Source organism: Catharus ustulatus, chromosome 6 (genome assembly GCF_009819885.2).
Source record: "Catharus ustulatus isolate bCatUst1 chromosome 6, bCatUst1.pri.v2, whole genome shotgun sequence".
In the NCBI taxonomy this organism is placed as follows: Eukaryota; Metazoa; Chordata; class Aves; order Passeriformes; family Turdidae; genus Catharus; species Catharus ustulatus.
This window is the reverse complement of record NC_046226.1, coordinates 49,780,159-49,798,431: the sequence shown is the minus strand read 5'-3', so window position 1 is coordinate 49,798,431 and position 18,273 is coordinate 49,780,159. Positions and strand designations below refer to the sequence as shown.

The 18,273-nt window shown below is 39.0% G+C and overlaps 1 protein-coding gene across 1 annotated transcript in view; it reads left to right on the top strand.

Moving 5' to 3' along the window:
* The window catches only part of OTOG (otogelin), an 88,062-nt gene extending 83,777 nt beyond the window's left edge, over positions 1–4,285 (top strand). The window contains exons 52-53 of the mRNA XM_033063836.1: positions 2,253–2,332; positions 3,561–4,285. Of these exons, the coding sequence (XP_032919727.1) occupies positions 2,253–2,332; positions 3,561–3,761 (281 nt within the window). The 3' untranslated portion in view covers positions 3,762–4,285. The remainder of the gene's footprint in view (positions 1–2,252; positions 2,333–3,560) is intronic.
* Positions 4,286–18,273: the final 13,988 nt, after the last annotated feature.

Below are 18,273 nucleotides of genomic sequence, written 5' to 3'. Positions count from 1 at the left end.
CAGCCAACAATGTACTGTTGGTAGTAAGCACTTGCATGGTCTTTAGCTTGCTGCATGTGTAAAATTGCTGTGTTTAAAAGGGTAAACTAATTCCATCATGTTTACAGTGCACTAGAACATAGAGACTAATTGCTTTGCTTGTTAAAACTTGTTATATCAGCCACATTTTTGTAGATGATGTGTCATATAGTTTTGTTTCCAGTGCCATGTACAGTAGAAGCAAGTAATTGTTTTCCCAGCCATAGTTAGGATAATATGCTGAAAACAGCAAGCCTGTGTTTAGTCCATGAAAATTGGAGATTATCTTTGTTCTTTTTTGTAAAGCATGTTAATTCCTTGAATTATAACATGCTTTTTTTGGCATTTATTTTGTGAACACAAGTCTCCAAATTTCTGCAAGCGAAATTATGTTGACTGTAATTTTGTACACCACTGAGTGATACATCCTACCTTAAACTATACTTATGACTCCAGGACTACTACATCAAAATATGTATTTCTCTTTCCTATTGCTGTCACTTTAAGTGACCACAGTGTTAGGAGTCAATCCAAAAACCAATCAAGGGTTTTCAACCACACAGATGATGCAAAAGAATCTCTTATATTATGACACACATAAAATGCTCCCATGTTTTGGAAGGTTGTTAAGATAAACATATTTGTTGTAAAGCTCATTTGAAAAGCATTGGATGTTAAAATGCATGCATAGAAATACATTATATAGTTATTTTGCATGAGATATGATGTACTTTCACCATAGCCTGGATGAAGTCATAGTCACAGCTGCACTGAATTCTCCACCCTACACACCATGTATAATGTAAAAGAAGAAAGAACCATGAAAAGAACCGTGAAAAACACGAAATAACGGTGAGTTGGGGTTTTTTAAAAACCTTTTTTTTTTTTCATTTCTCAATTTATTTTTTTCTTAAGCAAACATAATTCACTGACAGTCAAGCAGTAGTCAGATATTTCTGTCTGTAGGTTTTTATTTGTTTCCAAGAAGATTTATTAGTATCCTTTCTGTCAGGTTGTAGAAAACTCTGCTATGTCTAGTAAGAGTACCAGGCTTATATAATTTAAAATAGAAAATGAAAAAAAAAAAAAAAGGCAAGAAAACCCTTAAAGAAAATAATCTAATTAAAACCCCCCAAACAAACAACATTTACAAACTGTTCCTCTAAGAAGCAGTATTACTAGTTTGACAGTGATTAGAGCAGGGAAGTGGACATTGTACATCACAATGTAATCAAATTGTGTCACATTTCATACTGGGTATTCAAAGCAATGAATGAATATTGCCCTTGCTTTTCTGGAGCTAACAGTGTTCCCCTTTTGTCAACATCTTGGGATTTCTTGGCTCAAAGAAAATGCAGCTCTGTAAGGGGAGAGTCATTGGGGGCTGCATCATGGTGTGTAAAATCTGGTGTGAAACTCTTCTAATGGAAGGGGCTGTTCATTCTCTTACAGATCTGCAATGTGATGTGATTTATCAGCCCAGAGAGGATCATCCTCAGAAGATACTGTTCTTCCTGTTCTCTTACAACTGAACTTTACACTAAGCATCTTTTTTTTTTTTTTATTCCAGTGTTTGGCATTCCCTTGTTAAATTAGGTTTAACTCCTCATTTAATTTCATGATTTCTTGTGATCTCTTGTATTTGATCCATGTGTCTTGTACATACTTCTATGAGAAAAATTGTGGAAATAATGTTAATGAAAATAAAATGTTTCATTTGTTCACTGGTGTTCTTTGATTTCATGAAAATATACAGAAATGCAAAGCCCCCTGTTCTTCATCAGGTTTTGTTATGCATTCTGTTATGTATTTATTTTAAATTTTGTTAATATCACTGGATATAAGTGCTGCTGTTGAAGTTTGTTGTATTTATTTCATGGAAAATGCACTTTATTAACAAATTTTCATTTTGATAATGATGCCATTTGGTACCACTAAAAAGTTAATAAGTTTTACAGGAGAGTATGATCAATTTTACAAAAGTTTTTGAAAACTGGACATAAAAGGCTTTTGAGAGAAGAATAAAAATTTTATAGCTGTTATTAAAAAAAAATGCAATGATTTAAAAAGGGATTCAATGTGCAGCTATTACCACCTCACCAAAGTTTTGCATGCAGTGATGTACTGGGTATTTTCTTTGTGTCTCTTGAACCCACTAAATGGTCAGGAGTGTTCTTGTCTCTGACCTGTTAGAAATTTGAGCTGATATTTTAAAATCTTTGCCCATTTTGCAGGTAAGGAAGATGGTAAATTCTGTAAGAAGGTGACTGTTAGGATGACCATCCGCAAGAACGACTGCAGGAGTAACACACCAGTAAGTAGATAGAGTTGTGTTCCATTTCTTTGAATAGAAGAGAAAAAATGAGAGATGAAAAAGAAGGAAGAAAGGGAACTGTCTCCATTTCTGTTACAGAGACAGAGGCTTCTGTGTTGCACAGAACTGTTTAAATGCTTCCCTACATTCTCAGCAGTCTTATTATCTTCTTAATAATGAAAAGAGGAGGCTGTTGCTTCTTTTTGTGTGCATTTAGGTGCATGCTGATTTAGTATCATTTCACCCTATACTGCAATTATTCTATGCAAATTAACTATTACAACTGAGATTGTACAGCTAAAATGGCTGCAGATGTGTGTAATTTTTCATCTGCCCAGGGACAGTGTTTAAATGCCAGCTTCATGAAGAAAGGAATCCTGGTCTCAAAAGCTTTTTTTAGGCAGCAGCATGAGCATTACTGTAAAATGTGAAGGAAGAATGAGGCACTATCTGTGTGTCTATCAAAGGATTTAGTGTTGGAGGACACCAAGCATGTCCTGCTGAGCAGTGAGGCTGAGAGCAGCAGCAAGGGTGCAGACAGACGTCTCGTGTGAGATGTGTAAGAGCGCCTGGAAAAGCTGTAATAAAAGAGAGTAGGGAAACAGCTGTAGCCTCTAAAATGACTCCAGGAGTACATTTAGTAGAGTAAGCTGTTGAGCAGCCAGGAAATTTATTCTCAGTGTTTCATTGAACAGAAACACAAATCCTGACTATTAAATTTGAAAAAAAAGTTATCAGTTTCTTAAGCCTATTTTTCTTACAGCCTATATTACACATTTGGTATCAGTAGTAGTAACTCCCCTCAGCTTTCCAAAGGATTGGTTCTTTTATTCCTCCTTGCTGATACCCAGTATAGCAACACTACATCAGTGTATCACTGAAATGAATACCGTAGGGAGTTATGGTGTGTTCAAGCCAAGATTGTTATGAATACTTTAAAATTCAAAACTGAAATTGCTTCTTTGTGTCTGTTAAAACAAAGCAAGTATATCACTGAAGTGGACAGAAGAGTTATGAACATCAGTGATTAAAACTGAGACCTTTCTGGGCAGTGCACTTCAGAGGTTATTTCCAGATGTAGTGGCATTTCATAAGGGGGTAGAGGAAACATATCCACATTTTTAACTGCTTTGCGTTGGATTTGGGTGCCTAATGTCTAAGAATTGCTTGAGAAGCCCTGACTCTCCCACCTGCTCCACTGTTAATTACTGGCTGTGTGTGTTGCCAGGTGAACATCGTTTCGTGTGATGGAAAGTGCCCGTCCGCCAGCATTTACAACTACAACATCAACACCTACGCCAGGTTCTGCAAGTGCTGCAGGGAGCTGGGGCTGCAGAGGAGGACTGTGCAGTTGTACTGCACCAGCAATTCCACCTGGGTCACCTACTCCATCCAAGAGCCCACAGATTGCTCTTGCCAATGGTCTTAAAAATAAAAAAGAAAAACAAAAAAGAAAAACAGCGAGCCCAGCTGTTTGCCGCATAATTTTATATTTTATAATTTTATAATAGTTTATCTATTAAAAAGCCAATCCTCTGAATTTCACCAGTTTACTGCAAAAGACCACAAATACATTTTGACTCCCCTAAATATCTGAAAAGTGGCTTTGCATCATTTGTATTGTGATTTGCCTTCATTTTAATTCATGGGGATTGTTTTAAGGGTTCTTGTGCCAACATAAAAGGTGATTTCCATTTGTGACATCTAAAGAGAAAGAACACCATCTGTTTTGTTCTGGAAGGCTGATCTGCCCTTTGTCAAGCCCCCATTCCAGCCTTACACCATTGTCTGACTTACCTGGCAGCAGGTCACTGTTTTGAAAGCATTGTGATTGTGCAAGTATGTTTAGTGTCTATTGAGAAAAATTCTTTGCGCAACATGAGAAGAATTTTCAGTTTAAATCATATTCCTGTTGCTAAGTAGAACATGTATATGAAATTAAATTTAGGATTAATTTTTTTTTTTTTTTTTTTTTTTTTTTTTTTAGTCAGGGAAACATTATTCATACTGATAACTGTGTGTAGTATTCCCTGGGAATCATTTCAGTTTTTCTGATGTATTTTATATTGTTGTGAGAAGCATCATGGCAAGCATGTGTTGATAGAACAGATCTGCTGTCCTTAGGCTATTTAGATTACGTAGTCATTAGTCACTTTATCTTTCTGCTAAGCAATATGACATAAACTGAAAATGCAGAGTTTTGAAAAATGAAAACCATTTTATATTCCTTTGTATAGTTCATAACTTAAAGGAAAACTTTCATCTTATGAAATGAACCATACTTAAATTGTCTCTTAGGAGAATGAACAGGTTAACACTAATTTAAAGATGCGAAAGTTCATTAGGAAAAAGAAAATGAGGATAATAGATCTGCCTCAAAGAAAAACAAAACTGAAAATCTTTGTCACATGTATAGTAGATGCAACTTCTTATGGTAAGTGCTTGAAATTCAAAATGTACAACTGTAAGGCTTGAAATTTCAAAAGCAATTTTTTATGAGAATTTTTTTGAAAAATTAATTTTTTTTTAAATGAGCTAATTTTTTTCTTCTCTAAGCTAATGTTACTACTCTTTTCTTCTTTAATGAATGCCATTGAGATTAAGCAAAAATTCAGTAGCTTTTGTTTTGTAGATTTAAATAGTAGATAGCATGCAGTGATACACTTGAGACCTGTAAGAGTAAATAGATCTCAGTATATTCTCTTTGGAAGCTACTTGTCTGCAGTAAATCCAAAGAAAAATGTCTTGTTAAAATCAATCATGTGAACATTTTTGATATTAATTTTGTATACTGTACATTTCATTCTTACAATATCTAATAAACAACAGGAAGTCTTATTTTGTTACAATTAATTTTGCTATCATTGCTAGAGCAGCTTACTGCCATGTGATGAAACACACTATATTTCCTAATATTTTCCTTTAATGCTGCACATGGGTAATTTTAGAGTTTGCTGACATCACAAGTAGTACATCAAGGAAGAAGATTTGTTTATGGATTTTCAAAAATCTGATTATTTTTCTGATTTCATCATAGTTCACTTTCAGCCTCAGAAATGCAAAATTCATCTATGTGATTTTATTCAAAACAAAAACACTTGTTCATCAAATTGTAACAACACAACTCTGACACTGTCCCAGTGTTTCTCCTGGAAAAACAGGTGAGGAAGAAATTTAATTTCTGCACAATCTTTATTTTTTTGTAAATCAACTTTCAGTTTGACTGCACTGTGTAGCCTGTGTTTTGAATAATTCTTGTGTAGTGATGATCATCCTTCGGTACCTAGGGTGAAATGTGTCTTTAAGCTCTCTACCTGTTGTTTGTGCAGTCCCTGCTCACTTGGCAGATCATGTTCCTTTATCAAAACTGTCTTCTAAATAGCAAGAAGGGACAGAATTTGGGAGAAGTTCATCCTTTGGAAATCCAGAGGGGAAAAAGTGCTGTTTATAAGGCATTGAGCAGAGTTAAATCCTTAATGCCACAAGCTTAAATTCATGCTTTGGCATTTTCAAAGGCGAAGCTCAACCTTCCTTAGTTTACCAGCTGGCAGATGCCATCCTAAAGGGCTGGAATTAACAAGAAGAGAAGCTTCTTTTGCTCTCAACCTGATGTGGTGAAGTGCTAAACACCACCATGAGGGACAGAACTAGAGCAGGAATTAGGCCAACTAGCATTTTTCCCTCTTGCCACTTGAGCAGAGAGCTCATAGTTTCTAACAGCTCAAGGCAGGAACTCTGAAAAGCTGTTGAGATCCAAACTTTCAGCTCTTGGATGAAAAGGGTAGTGCAGGCAGTCAGAGCAGAAAGCTGACAGAAACACTGCTGCTGGTGCTGCTATTTCAGCAGTAAAAGTAATAAACATCATGGTAAGTCCCGACTTCTGCTTTTGTAAACAGTGTGCTTGTGCTGGGAGAAACAAGAGGAAAGATTCAAACTCCCTCTGATGTGGCAGGGGAAGCTACTTTAAACCTGCCTCTGTGTTAAATTTCTTTACATGTCCTCAACCTATCTGTGTTTGTTCAAAGCCACCCAGGCCCTTACCATGTATTTACCTTATGCTGCATTTGCACAAAGCAGCTCAGCTGGAAAAAGATGTGCCCTATTTGTACTTCCACATCTTTGGAAACCAAAGTGACCTCAATGTGGTTTTCATCTGGCCCTTCCATACTGGAGGAACTTGGACTGTAACAGTGATGAATTTGTAAAATAATTTTGTTTTCTTTTTATTAAGTCCTTTGCTTGAAACAGACCTGCTAGAAACTGGGGTTTCTCAACATTTTTCTTTAAAAGTCTCAGAACTTTATTCCATCCCAATAACCCTGTCCTCCTTACAGGTGTTTGCATGCATAGAGCTTCTTCACAAAACTGATTCCTAATGTTGGGAAGGAACCATCACATTTGGGAGGGAAACATTCTGTTTCATTAAATCCAGGAATCAAAATCTTTCTAATGCTAGGTGGTGTTCCACCTTTGAATGAAATTTTATTTGAGTATGGAAACGTTGGTTGGTGGTTGTAGTGCTGATTGCCCATTTTCATCTCATTTAAAAAATATTTCATTTGCATTACCTTGAGCAAGCTTACCCAGCCTTGATTCACGGGAAAATATGAGATTTGGCAGCTGGATTCTTGAATATTATGGATATTGACCCTCGACAAAGGCCTTTAGGAAGAAATACAATGATATCAATTGTGTTTTCTAAATGCTCACTCTCTGGCGTTGTTAGTACATGATCTGGACTCGGGATCATGGACTCTTGAGTAATGCTTCCTCTAATTAGTGATAGGGCTGCCTGGTGGTTTGGTAAATTAATCTGAGATATTGGCATCTGCTGGGCTGCAGTTTAATGGGAGCTATTAGTCACAAGTTACACCCCCTCAGACAGCTCCCGAGTATGCAGCTCATGAAGTCAGACCAAAATCATTCCAAAAATTCTGCCCTCAGTTTTATCTCTGCCCACACCACCATCTCTCTCCCCCATACAAGTGGCTATGAATAATTAAAACGAGGTAACAGCTGCTATGCAGATGGTGATTTTTTGGAAAAATCCCCTTAGTGTGATGAAGACATCTAACCTCTTTAGAAATAGTACCTGACAGACTGCTGTCCCCTCAGATCTGCTTTCTGCATGGACTTTTGACCAAAGCTGTGATCTTAGCACTTGACATCAGCTGTTCCTAACATAGATATCTGAATTAACTGAGGTGTCCAGGCTTCATCCATCACCAAAGAGAGCTGCATCCAGAAAGTGACACAATCCATCCTGAAATAAATGTTTAAGACTGATACGGAGATTTATCCTCCAGAAGTACCATCCTTCCTTTTCACTGGGGAGAGAACCTAGATATGGTGAGGTAATTTGCTTTTGGACTATTAAAATTAGTTGGAATTAAATTTCACCTTTAATGGTTAAAGATATGTCAACAGGCTCAAAACTCAGCTATGGTGATAGTGATTATGGCATATCTCACCTGACCCTCATATGAGGTGATTAATGGTAATATTTGATTTGTATGAAGCTGAGTTGAGTGTCATTTGTCTTGTCTGGTGTCTCCTGTATGTTTCCAAGTATACTTATTTTGTGTAACAGCTATAAAACTATCCCTGTATTTCTAGACCTGAAGACAGACATCATCAGCCAAACCTTCAAGATGGGAAAGCACAGCTGAATTTGCAAAGATGTCAAGTGTTTATTTCCGTGACAATGTCTTCTATTAGCTGGAAAAAATCTGTAAGGTGAGTGAATTGTAGCATATTTCTGTTTTATAGATCTTTCATTGTCTAGATGTTGGCTTGAGATCTGCAGGTGATTTGCGATCTTGCTTTCTAAGCTTCCAAAATATTCAAGGTAATGTCATTCTTCAGAAAATAGGAAATATAAATAAATGCTTATTGTATCTACTTGGGACAACTTTGAATGGAAAAATAAACAAACAGAAAAACCCTACCACATTTGGTTAAAATGCCTAAAATGTTAAAAATGGTTTTCTGGCAGCTTCCTTATTTTCAAATGTTTAGTTGAAATACCAATATCTTAGATCATGACTCTCATCCTTTTCATTTTTGCTCTGGAAGAGGAGTAGAAAGGAGAGGAGGTATCATGTTTTTAATGAAAACATTTAGAAGTTTTTCCTCTTCAGATTGGACTGGCAAGCCCAATTATCATGGAGTTGTTACATAGGGAAAAGTGGGAGTCAGTACCCAAGGGTTCCTCTTAGGATTTTCAGTATTAGAGGTGGGAAAAAAGTCCCTTCCTTGATAATGAAGGAAAACTGGCATGTTTTGTGCTCACTGATGGCAATGGGCTTGAGTGCAGCCCTTGTGTAGGATTACTGCAGGTAATAGAAGTTTCTCTCCTATCTTCTCCACGTGTCATAAGGCTAAAGGAGGAGTTTGGGGCCTTCAGGTAGCTCTAATAATGAGTCTTGTACTGCAAGACCTATAATTGACATGAAATGAAAGAAAACAACCTAGTGCCCTATAAATGCTGTATTTAAGCTGTTCTCTGGAAGGAAATTTACAGCATTTGCACATTTTTTTGTTGGCTCCAAGACTGGAACACAGGGGGAAGGGAAGGTATCATTTTTAGGCTTTAGATTTGGCCATACTGTAGCACTTCCAAATCTTCTGTCAACACTGGCGTGATGTTGCATTCATTAAAAAATGCACGACCTTTTAAAATATCCATCTGTTATATAAATAAAAATAATGCAGCCCTATATTTTTAAGGTATGCTAATCCTGCATGGCCATGGTCTAATTATCAAATGATTTCATGCTACCCTGGTGGCAGGCAACATCCAGACCACTGAACACTTGCTATGGATCTCTCATTAAATCCCTCTTGCACAGTTTCATTCATAAATTTACCATGGCTTTTAAAACAAAATAGTTTGATGCTTATACAGCAATATCAAATAAGAGCAGTGTGTTTCCAGAATGCAGCAACATTTTTCAGATGCTCCACTTCATGCATGACTGAGTAAGGGGTGGCAAACTCTGTTACTGCTGCCTCTTACCTTGAGTGAAGCCTTGCTGCTGGTGGGGAGAGAGTGGTGGCTGTGCCCAAAGGTGAGATGCCCTGGGTGTCACCTTTGTGCAGCCTGGATATTCTACTCTCTGCACCAAGATTCATTTTGATAATAGGTGCCCCAAGCTGAGTATCAGCATTCCTGATCCACACCCTGCTCCTTTCTGGCTGTGTTGGAGCTAGCACAGAGGTGCTGAGGTGCTCATGCCTCTTGCCTTCTCTGATGTTCCTCCAGCACTATGCTCCTTTCACCTACTCCCAAGTTAAACGTAGTGCCTTAGAGCTTTGGAAATGTCATGTGAAGCTTGGAGAGCCAAAACACAAAGAAAATTGTGGGTTTGTGGTTACGTTGTTAATTGAACTTTGGAAAGGCTTGGAAATTACTTGGTGGAAGTGGGTAATGGAAGTGTTTACTTATTTCCACATGACAGTTTTAACTTTTGAATTCAGTGCAAATGGCTTATTCCCAAGTAACCATACAATTAACTTCATTAAGTGGAATTATTAGAAACAGAGTTAAAGTATTTGTGCAGATTTACCTTGGACTGCAATTTACTCTAAAAACGATTTCATGCCATCTGTGCCAACTTAGTGCCATCTGCTCTTTTACAAGACAAGTTTTGCAGCTTAACAAGAAATCTTCCTTCTGTGTGGTGACTTGGAGTACTCTGGTAGTATCACTTTCCCCAGGCTTGCACCACCCCTCCTTGTGAATTTTTTAAAGCAGTGTGAATTTTTTAAAGCAGTATGAATCCCATAGCTCTATGTCCCTTGATCTCTCAAAGCACTGCTGGGCTGGAAATGAAGAGAATTGTTTCTCTGAGGGCTAATAGAGAGCCAGGTAGCTGGACACAGGTCATGGGGATGACAAAGAGCCTGTGACCCACTGAGTATAGATCAAAGCACCCTCAGCGAATTTACAGATGGCATCCAGCTGAGTGGAGTGTTTGACACACAAGACAGGAGACCATCCAGAGGGACCTGGACAAGCTCAAGGAGCTGGTCCATTGGAACGTCATGAGGTTTAACAAGACCAAGTGCTGGGGCTGCACCTGAGTCAGGACAGCCCCCAGTGTCAGCACAGGCTGGGGATGAAGGGATGGAGAGCAGCCCTGCCCAGAAGGACTTGGAGGTGCTGTGAGGACAGGCTGGTCATCAGGCAGCCATGGCACTCACAGCCCAGAGAGCCAAACATGTCCTGCATCCAGAGCCCTGTGGGCAGCAGGGAGGGAGGGGGTTCTGCTCTGCTCTGGTGAGACCCCATCCTTCTCTGGGGCCCCAGCGCAGGAAGGACAGGGACGTGCTGGGGTGACTCCAGAGGAGGCCACCAAAACAATCAGAGGGATGGAGCACCTCCCCTGTGAGGAAAGGCTGAGAAATTTGTGTTTGTTCAGCCGGGAAAAGAGACAGATCTGAAGTGACCTAATTGTGATCTTTCAGTACTTGAAGGGAGCCTACAAAGCAGATGGAGAGGGACAGGAGAATGTAGTGACAGAACACGGGGTAATGGCTTCAAACTGAAAGAGAATAAGTTTAGATCAGTTATTAGAAAGAAATTCCTTACTAGGTGATGAGATACTGGCACAGGTTGCCCAGAGAAGTGGATGCCCCAACCCTGGAAGTGTTCAAGGCCAGGTGGGATGGGCCTCTGCGCAACCTGGGCTACTGAAAGGTGTCCCATGGCAGGGAGGTTGGAATGAGATGATCCCTTCTAACCCAAACCATTCTGTGATTCTATGATTCATTGATAGTAGCAAACTGCACCAGTGTTCAGGAAGCTGGGGACTGTCTGGGAAGGGGAGCATAGGGAGAGATGCATTGAGACTGTGAATTTGGATTAATTTCCTATCCTTGCTGCATTTTTTCTCTTGCCTGATGAAAGGTTTACCACTTCCAGTACTTTCATATTTAATTCAAATCTCCTTTTATAGCTCAAAATATTTTATCAACCTTTTATATTTGTCCCAAACTACTTCAAATAAGAATGCGAAAGTACCACAGGACTGATTTGCATCAAGGTGCTACCAGCATCCGTGTCTTCCTGCTTAACAAATTATTTTTCCTCTTCTCTGGCACAGCTTATTGTGATTCAAGTATTTGTAATAAGTTGGAAATTTCAGTGAGTTGTGTGCTTACTCACTGAAGTATGTGACTTGCTCAGTGCATACAGAGCTTGTTTTTGTTACCGGGTCATTTGAAGTTCAAAGCAGTTGAAGATCTTTGCAGCAGTCTTTGAGATACTGATGTTCTCTGTGCAAGAGAAGCCTTAGCCTGAGCCATTGAGAAATGCTTTTTGAATGTGGAATCTTTGTAGCACACACTGCAAACTTAGGGAGGACAGTGTCCATTACAGAAAATTTCTGTCCAGGTTATTTGCTTGTCCAAATGGTAAACTTTCAAAATAAGAATTTTTACAAGGGAGGCTTCTGGGTAAATTATATGGAGGGTGGGTTGCTGCCACCAGCTCTAACAAATAGTAATGCATGGAAAGGTAATGGATGTGCAGCTGAAATTTATGTTACTTGCTCTCCCATAAATCAAGCACCTAAGTTAGCCTGGTACTTTCCAATAAACAGGTAACTGAAAAGGCTCCTGAAAACCAGGAAACAGAAAAATAAATTTCAATTTGATGTCCTGGTTGTACTTGAAGTGTATCTACACTGTGTGTGTTCCCTGTGCATATATATGATATACATGCATCCAATGTGATACTGGTGGCCAACAAACAGCACCCACTGTTAAAAATACTTTCTCTTTATACTTCTTCAATATTCCATTTAGGCACAATTCATTTTATATGTGTATGTTTGTGCAAGTAGGTAAAATCAGATATTGGCATCTAATACATGTAGTAATAGTTAATTTATTCAAAGCATTGGTTACTAATTGGATTTTCAGTTCACTGACCTTGTCACATCTCTGCTGAGTTCAAGACATTAAGAATATTTTCCAAATGGCCAAACCTCATATTTAAAATTCTAATGTATTTTACATAACATAAGAAGTTTTTAGTACCAGAAAAATTCCATTTTCCTCAGTCCAGTTTCAGGTTCCTAACCTGATTTTCTGGGCTTAATCCTCTTCCTGTTGAAATCAATAAGTACATTGTAATATAATGATTCACGTTCAAGGTTCAACCATAGAAAATTAAGGCTACATGCTGATTTTACTGCCATTGTAGAAAGATGATATCTTAAAATGTGTAAAAGCACAATAAACACTTTAACTCTTTCAGCCCTATTTTTTTTTCTTTTCAGAGAGTCTAAACACTTGAAAATGGATCTTTGTTTTAGACCTAGTGATGGCAAGGAGATAAAAGCTGAGATGCTATTTTGATAGGAATTCCTTTTGTGGTTTCAGATGCTTTGTAGTAGGACAGTGCCTTCTTCCCTTAACTAATGCATGTTAAGCAAGACTAAAGGGAAGTAAACACCAAGTGGAGCATATTTTATTGTTTTAATAGAAAACAATATAATTAAAACTGTGGAATTTTTGAGCTTCGATTTGTTTAACTCTTTGAGAGACGTGGAGAAGTCAGTCTGTCTTGTTGAAATGTACTGGATGTGCTGTGAAGGTTTGGATGCCCTGTTGTCATTGAACAGCCTGGTGACATCTTGTGTGCTCTGTACAGAGCTGCCCTGGTTCAGAGGGTACTGATGCTGGTGAATCCAAAGGTAAATATTTCAAAATGGGCTCTGGGATGTGCTTCAGGCTGTCCTCAATGGCCCTTCTGGAAGTTGTAAGTGGCATCTTTTCTGTTTTGCTGCATCATGTGCATGATATATGGGATATCAGAATAATATCATGATACAGGGACATCAGAAAGGTGAATTCTGTACTTGGCTGCCCCATCTGGAGTGTGGGGACCCTGCTCCCTGTGGATGTGCATGTGAGGAGCCTCTCCTACTGCTCTTCACCAGAACTGTCTGTGAAGGTCATTAACATCCTGATGCTCCTTCCTGGGAGTAAAAGTCATTATACATTCCATAGCTTCTGCTTTCTAAATATGAAACTGCCTGTTAATGGAACAAATGCACCTGAAGTATGAACTTCAGGCTCTTTGTCATCCCAGATGAAGGTGAACAAATGTTTCCTTCTTAACTCCAATGTCTCTAGGAAGGGAAAAGAAATTAATCTTCCTCTCTTCTCTCTTCCTCACTCCAGAAGACTTTCTTAGGAACTGAAACTTTCCATTGGGTTTCCAGTCTCATTCAGGCCCAGTGATTTACCTGCAGCTGCTGAAGCCTCATCTCCCTTTCTGCCTTGGGTGGAGGACATGATATGTTCCTTGGTGAAATACAGCCTTTCCCCTTCCTGCCGGAGCCTGAGGACATTCTGTCCCTCTCCCTGCTTTTGGCACCTTGTATGGAAATACAGTATCTGGAAATGGGAGTGCATGCCAGCTGTTTGGGGGACCCTTTCTTGCACAGAGGGAAAGGGAAACCGAGACTGACAGAACGAGAGATGTTGGCTTTTTATAGCACAGAGGCTTGTGGGAAACTGTGACTGATCAATGAATGTTTTCAGCACAAGTGGAAATCCATATTTTCACAAGTGCAGTATCCAGAAAAACTTAGTCTGAGAATACAGAGCTAAAGTGCATGAAGATTTTACAAAGATTGATTCCAATTCAAATGTATCCATTATAGTATAAGAGATTACTTATTTTCTGAATCATGTGATCCACCATGAAAGATTGCCAGATTGCAGATAGTTTGTCCCTGTCCCCAGAGGATGGTGTGTATTGATTCAGTCAGGATATTTAAAAAAAAACAAAAAAAAAGACTGGCTGATCCCTGTTAGACCAATGCAACTTAACTGAGGAGATAAAGCTTTAAAATGTAGAAGACATACAGCTTGGTCTCCTTGCAAATGTTCCTCTCTGGTGGTAGGAGAATGGAGTTGGCAGTTTTGGCAAGGGTGGTGGGTACATCTGCTCCAGGTCAGAAGATATTCCCTATTCCACATTTCCCAGTGTAAAGGAAATTGTTCCAAAGCAACGCTATCAGACCTGGTGCCTCCCAGTATCTTGGACTTCTCTAAATGCTGTAGTGGAAAGCAGTGATGAGAAAAATGGAAGTATTTTCTCTAGCTCATATGGTACAAAAGAATACTAGTACAAATGTGGTTTGTTTTGGTGCTGGTTGTTTTTTGGGGGGGTCTGGTTTTGGTTTTGGTTTTGCTTGGGATTTTTTTAAGAGACCAAAAAATGATCTGGTCTACTGGTTTCCAGATTGGTTTTTGTGATCTCTTAAGAGAGAAAATTGTATGTAGTCTACAGACACTACACACAGCCTCAGACACTGAGAGGCAGGACTCTGTGATAACATAAAAACAGACTCAAACTCTAATGTCGGAGGCACAACTGACATTTTATTTTCAATATACTTTCAAGTTCATAAATTATTACTATACCACAGAACAAGGATTTGTGCTTGCTTCTTTGGCAGATTGTGATTCTGGCTTGTTTGGTATCATGGAAGGACGATTGTTTCAAGGAGTCATGCCCAGAGAGGCTACCTAGAACAGAGGCTAGACAGTGTTAAAGGAATGAAGTAGGGATTTATTAAAACGCCTTCAAAGGATACACCTTTGGTAGTACAAGACCCCAGCCACAGCTTCACCCAAGATGGACCCCAGATGAATTCAGATCCATGAGTTTTCATACTTTTATAAGTTTTGGTCCATTTACATATTGGGGTTAATTGTCCAATTACAGTTTCAGGTTATGGTGTCCCATCCTCCCAGATTGCTCTCCTCAATTTGCTGTTTATATTTTTTGGGCCTGAAGCTGCAAAGGTGTCCTTCCTTCTCAGGCTGGAAAGGATTTTTTGGTCTGACTGAACTCTGAAGAGAACTTGCTAACACTTTATATGAAGTCCAGAATGATATACTAATACAGTACAGAATCTGGAAAATATGAAAGCTAAAACTTAAGGCATCATTTCCCCTCCTTTAGAGGCTTGACAAGGCATCACTGGTGTTGGTACTTTGCTTTCTGGACCAAAGCAAATCGACTTATTTTTAGACTGGTTTTGATGTGGCTGTGGGCTGCCAGTACACTTCAGGAATTTGTGTTGCATAGTTTTCCCTGCAATATCTAACCCTTGACTCCTAGGAGTGTAACACAATATACATCCTAGATAAAAACATCACAGTGATAATGCAACTTGGAATCAGAGTGAAAATTATGGAACAAATGGAAACACTTCCTAGAAAGATGCTACAGCTTGTACTTGCAAAAGCTTTGATGAATTAATGTGTAGTGATAACCTTACTCTTATTAGGTAAGATCTTGAAGCTATGCAATGTATGCAAATAGCTCAAAGTTACGGCTAGTGAATATTACGAATGGAAGAGTGGCCTAAAAATTAAATACAGGATTATCTGCGTGTAGGGAGTGTTTGGCTCCACACAGCACAGTCAGTGTGTTGCCAAATCACGTTGTGGCACTGAACATGGAGGGTCAAACTACTTTTATCAGGGCAACTTATTATTGAACATGTTGAAAACCATTTTAGATGGCTCTTTTCATTGGTAAGAAGCTGAGTAGGATTGTTTTGGGGGTTTGTTTTATAGTTTGTTTCTTTGTCTGCTTGCTTGTTTGTTTTTTTTTTTAAAAGAAGCTGTCATTAATTTTTGTCTTGACAGCTGGAATCCAATTTTTAACTTTGAGAAGAATATTGCTAGTGTGCTTTCTGCATTTAAGAAATGTCTTCCTAAATCAATCCTGCATTTGGCTGTCTGTTGGTATCTACAGACGTGATTTTAACTGTCTTTAAAAAAAATTACGCACTGATTAATAGGCACACTAAGAGGGATGCCTCTGAAGATATATGAATGCATATTCAATTTAGTACATATTTTTTATTTGCACAGTATCTCTTAGGTTCAGGTTTTCAGTTGACATGTGTTTCCAGACCATTTTATTGTCATCCTGTTGCAAATGAAGAGCTGGAGAATGAAAGAAATTTGCCCTTCAGTTAGACTGAAGATACATATTTTTGTTGCACAAATGCATTGTTGATGTTGAAACAGGGAACTCTCTGTGGTGGGATCCATTAAGGTCCCTTTCTATTATTTTAAGTATAGATTTATTACTTGTAGATTCATGTTTTGTATGATGAGCGTGTTTGTGCATGAGTTAGATATGTTAACTTCTCATTTATTGTGATGCTTTAAATAGAGAAGAGAAGAACTTAGAGGGGAGTGAGCCAGGACCTCTGCTCTTGAAAATGGATAGGGCTGTTTTAGTAGCAGAGGATTTGCTGCAGTGTCAAAGTGCAGGAACTGGGTTTAGAGCAGGAGTGAAAAGGCAGTACATGGATCTCAGCCTGAGGCAGGCAAAACACTTTTACATGAGGTATGTCTATAAAGCCTCTTTGCACTGAAAATGTCTGCGTTAAAGGAAAACATGAAAGGAGAAAAACAGAAGACTAATGGAATTGATTTCAGATAACTGGAATTGAAGGTCCATAGAACTATGTCTTCATTATAACTTAGACCTATGAAAAGTTGGTAATCTCATTGGACCTGTATCCCCAGCTTTGTCTTTGCCTTTCCCTTGGCTGGTCCCTCGCCTGGTGCTGAACAGTCAGCAGTCAGCTGATGACAGTGCCTGCTGCCTGCACTTAGATTTATTTCTGTAGCTGCACTGTTGCTGGAGTGATGCTTACAAACGTAGAGGTGGAAATGTTTATTTGGATTGTCTTTGGCTTTAATGATGCTCCTTCATCTCCTGTAAATGCCAAGATAAGTATGCTGACAACCAAGACATGCTTGGCATAATTACTGTACAGTTAGCTCAGTAAGGGTGCTGGAAGACTTCTGGGAGCTTACTGCAGCAGGATACAAGAAGGGAACATGGCAAAGAGGGGCTGGATTCACTAGTCCCGTTTGCAGTCATCCCCATCCTAAGGACAGGTAGCTAGAGGCAGATGTAATTCACGGAAAAGAAAATCAGTCTGTGAGTGCAAATGGATGGACCTTCCAATAAATTATTACCAGGAAGAAGTCACTACTGATATCCAAACTGTCTCCATTACTGAGTTTATAAACACTTTTGGTAAATAAGAGGTTAATAACTCTGTTTATAGTAAGAAAAGACCCCTGCCCTAGGATACACACACTTCACTGTACCCAGATAATCCCTGGAGCAAGGAGGTTTAAGGTAATTTGTGGTGCAGCTGTCCTTTCCTGGAACATGAGCAAATTCTCCTGCACATGGTCAGCTGCAAGAACAAATGTCTATAGCAAATGAAAAAACAAGATGTTCAACCGCAGCCTTCTGCACTTCCAAGAGGGGCACGTGAGCTGGGCTGTCCCTCCTGCCGGAATCAAACTCCACAGCACGAAAGGGTTTAGTGTGCGGCTTATGGCCAAGTGGGAGCAGCGTGTCAGTGGTGAGGGAGGAATGCTGGTGATGGAAACCCAACTGATTGACATACAGTGGCCATAAAGTCATAGTAAATCTATTGTTTTGCCAGAAGGAAGCGGGATTAGAAAATGTATAATCATTATAATCCCTGCACTATACAGCATCAAGTGACGGTTGCTCTCCCGTTGCTGGTGTGGCTCATTCTTGGCTTAATCCCAATGAAGTCTGTACTTGGGTGAAGTCTTCTTATGTTCCATGTGGTTCAAGCCATAACCATTCCTGTGTTTTAGCCAAGAAATGCCTCTGTGGCACTGCAGAATTTAGCTCAGTATTTCCAAGGAGCTACTTTCTCTGTTGTGTTGCTGCAGACACACCCACACGGCAAGTGACAAGTTTAAAAATTACCATCTGGGAATTAATTCCCAATAGAACTGTTAACAAAAATCTAGCTAATCAAGAGAAGAAGAATCCAGTTCTCCAGAGCAGTTACCTTTTATCTACAAAGAAGTGAAAGTAAAAACAGATAAGAATGTCA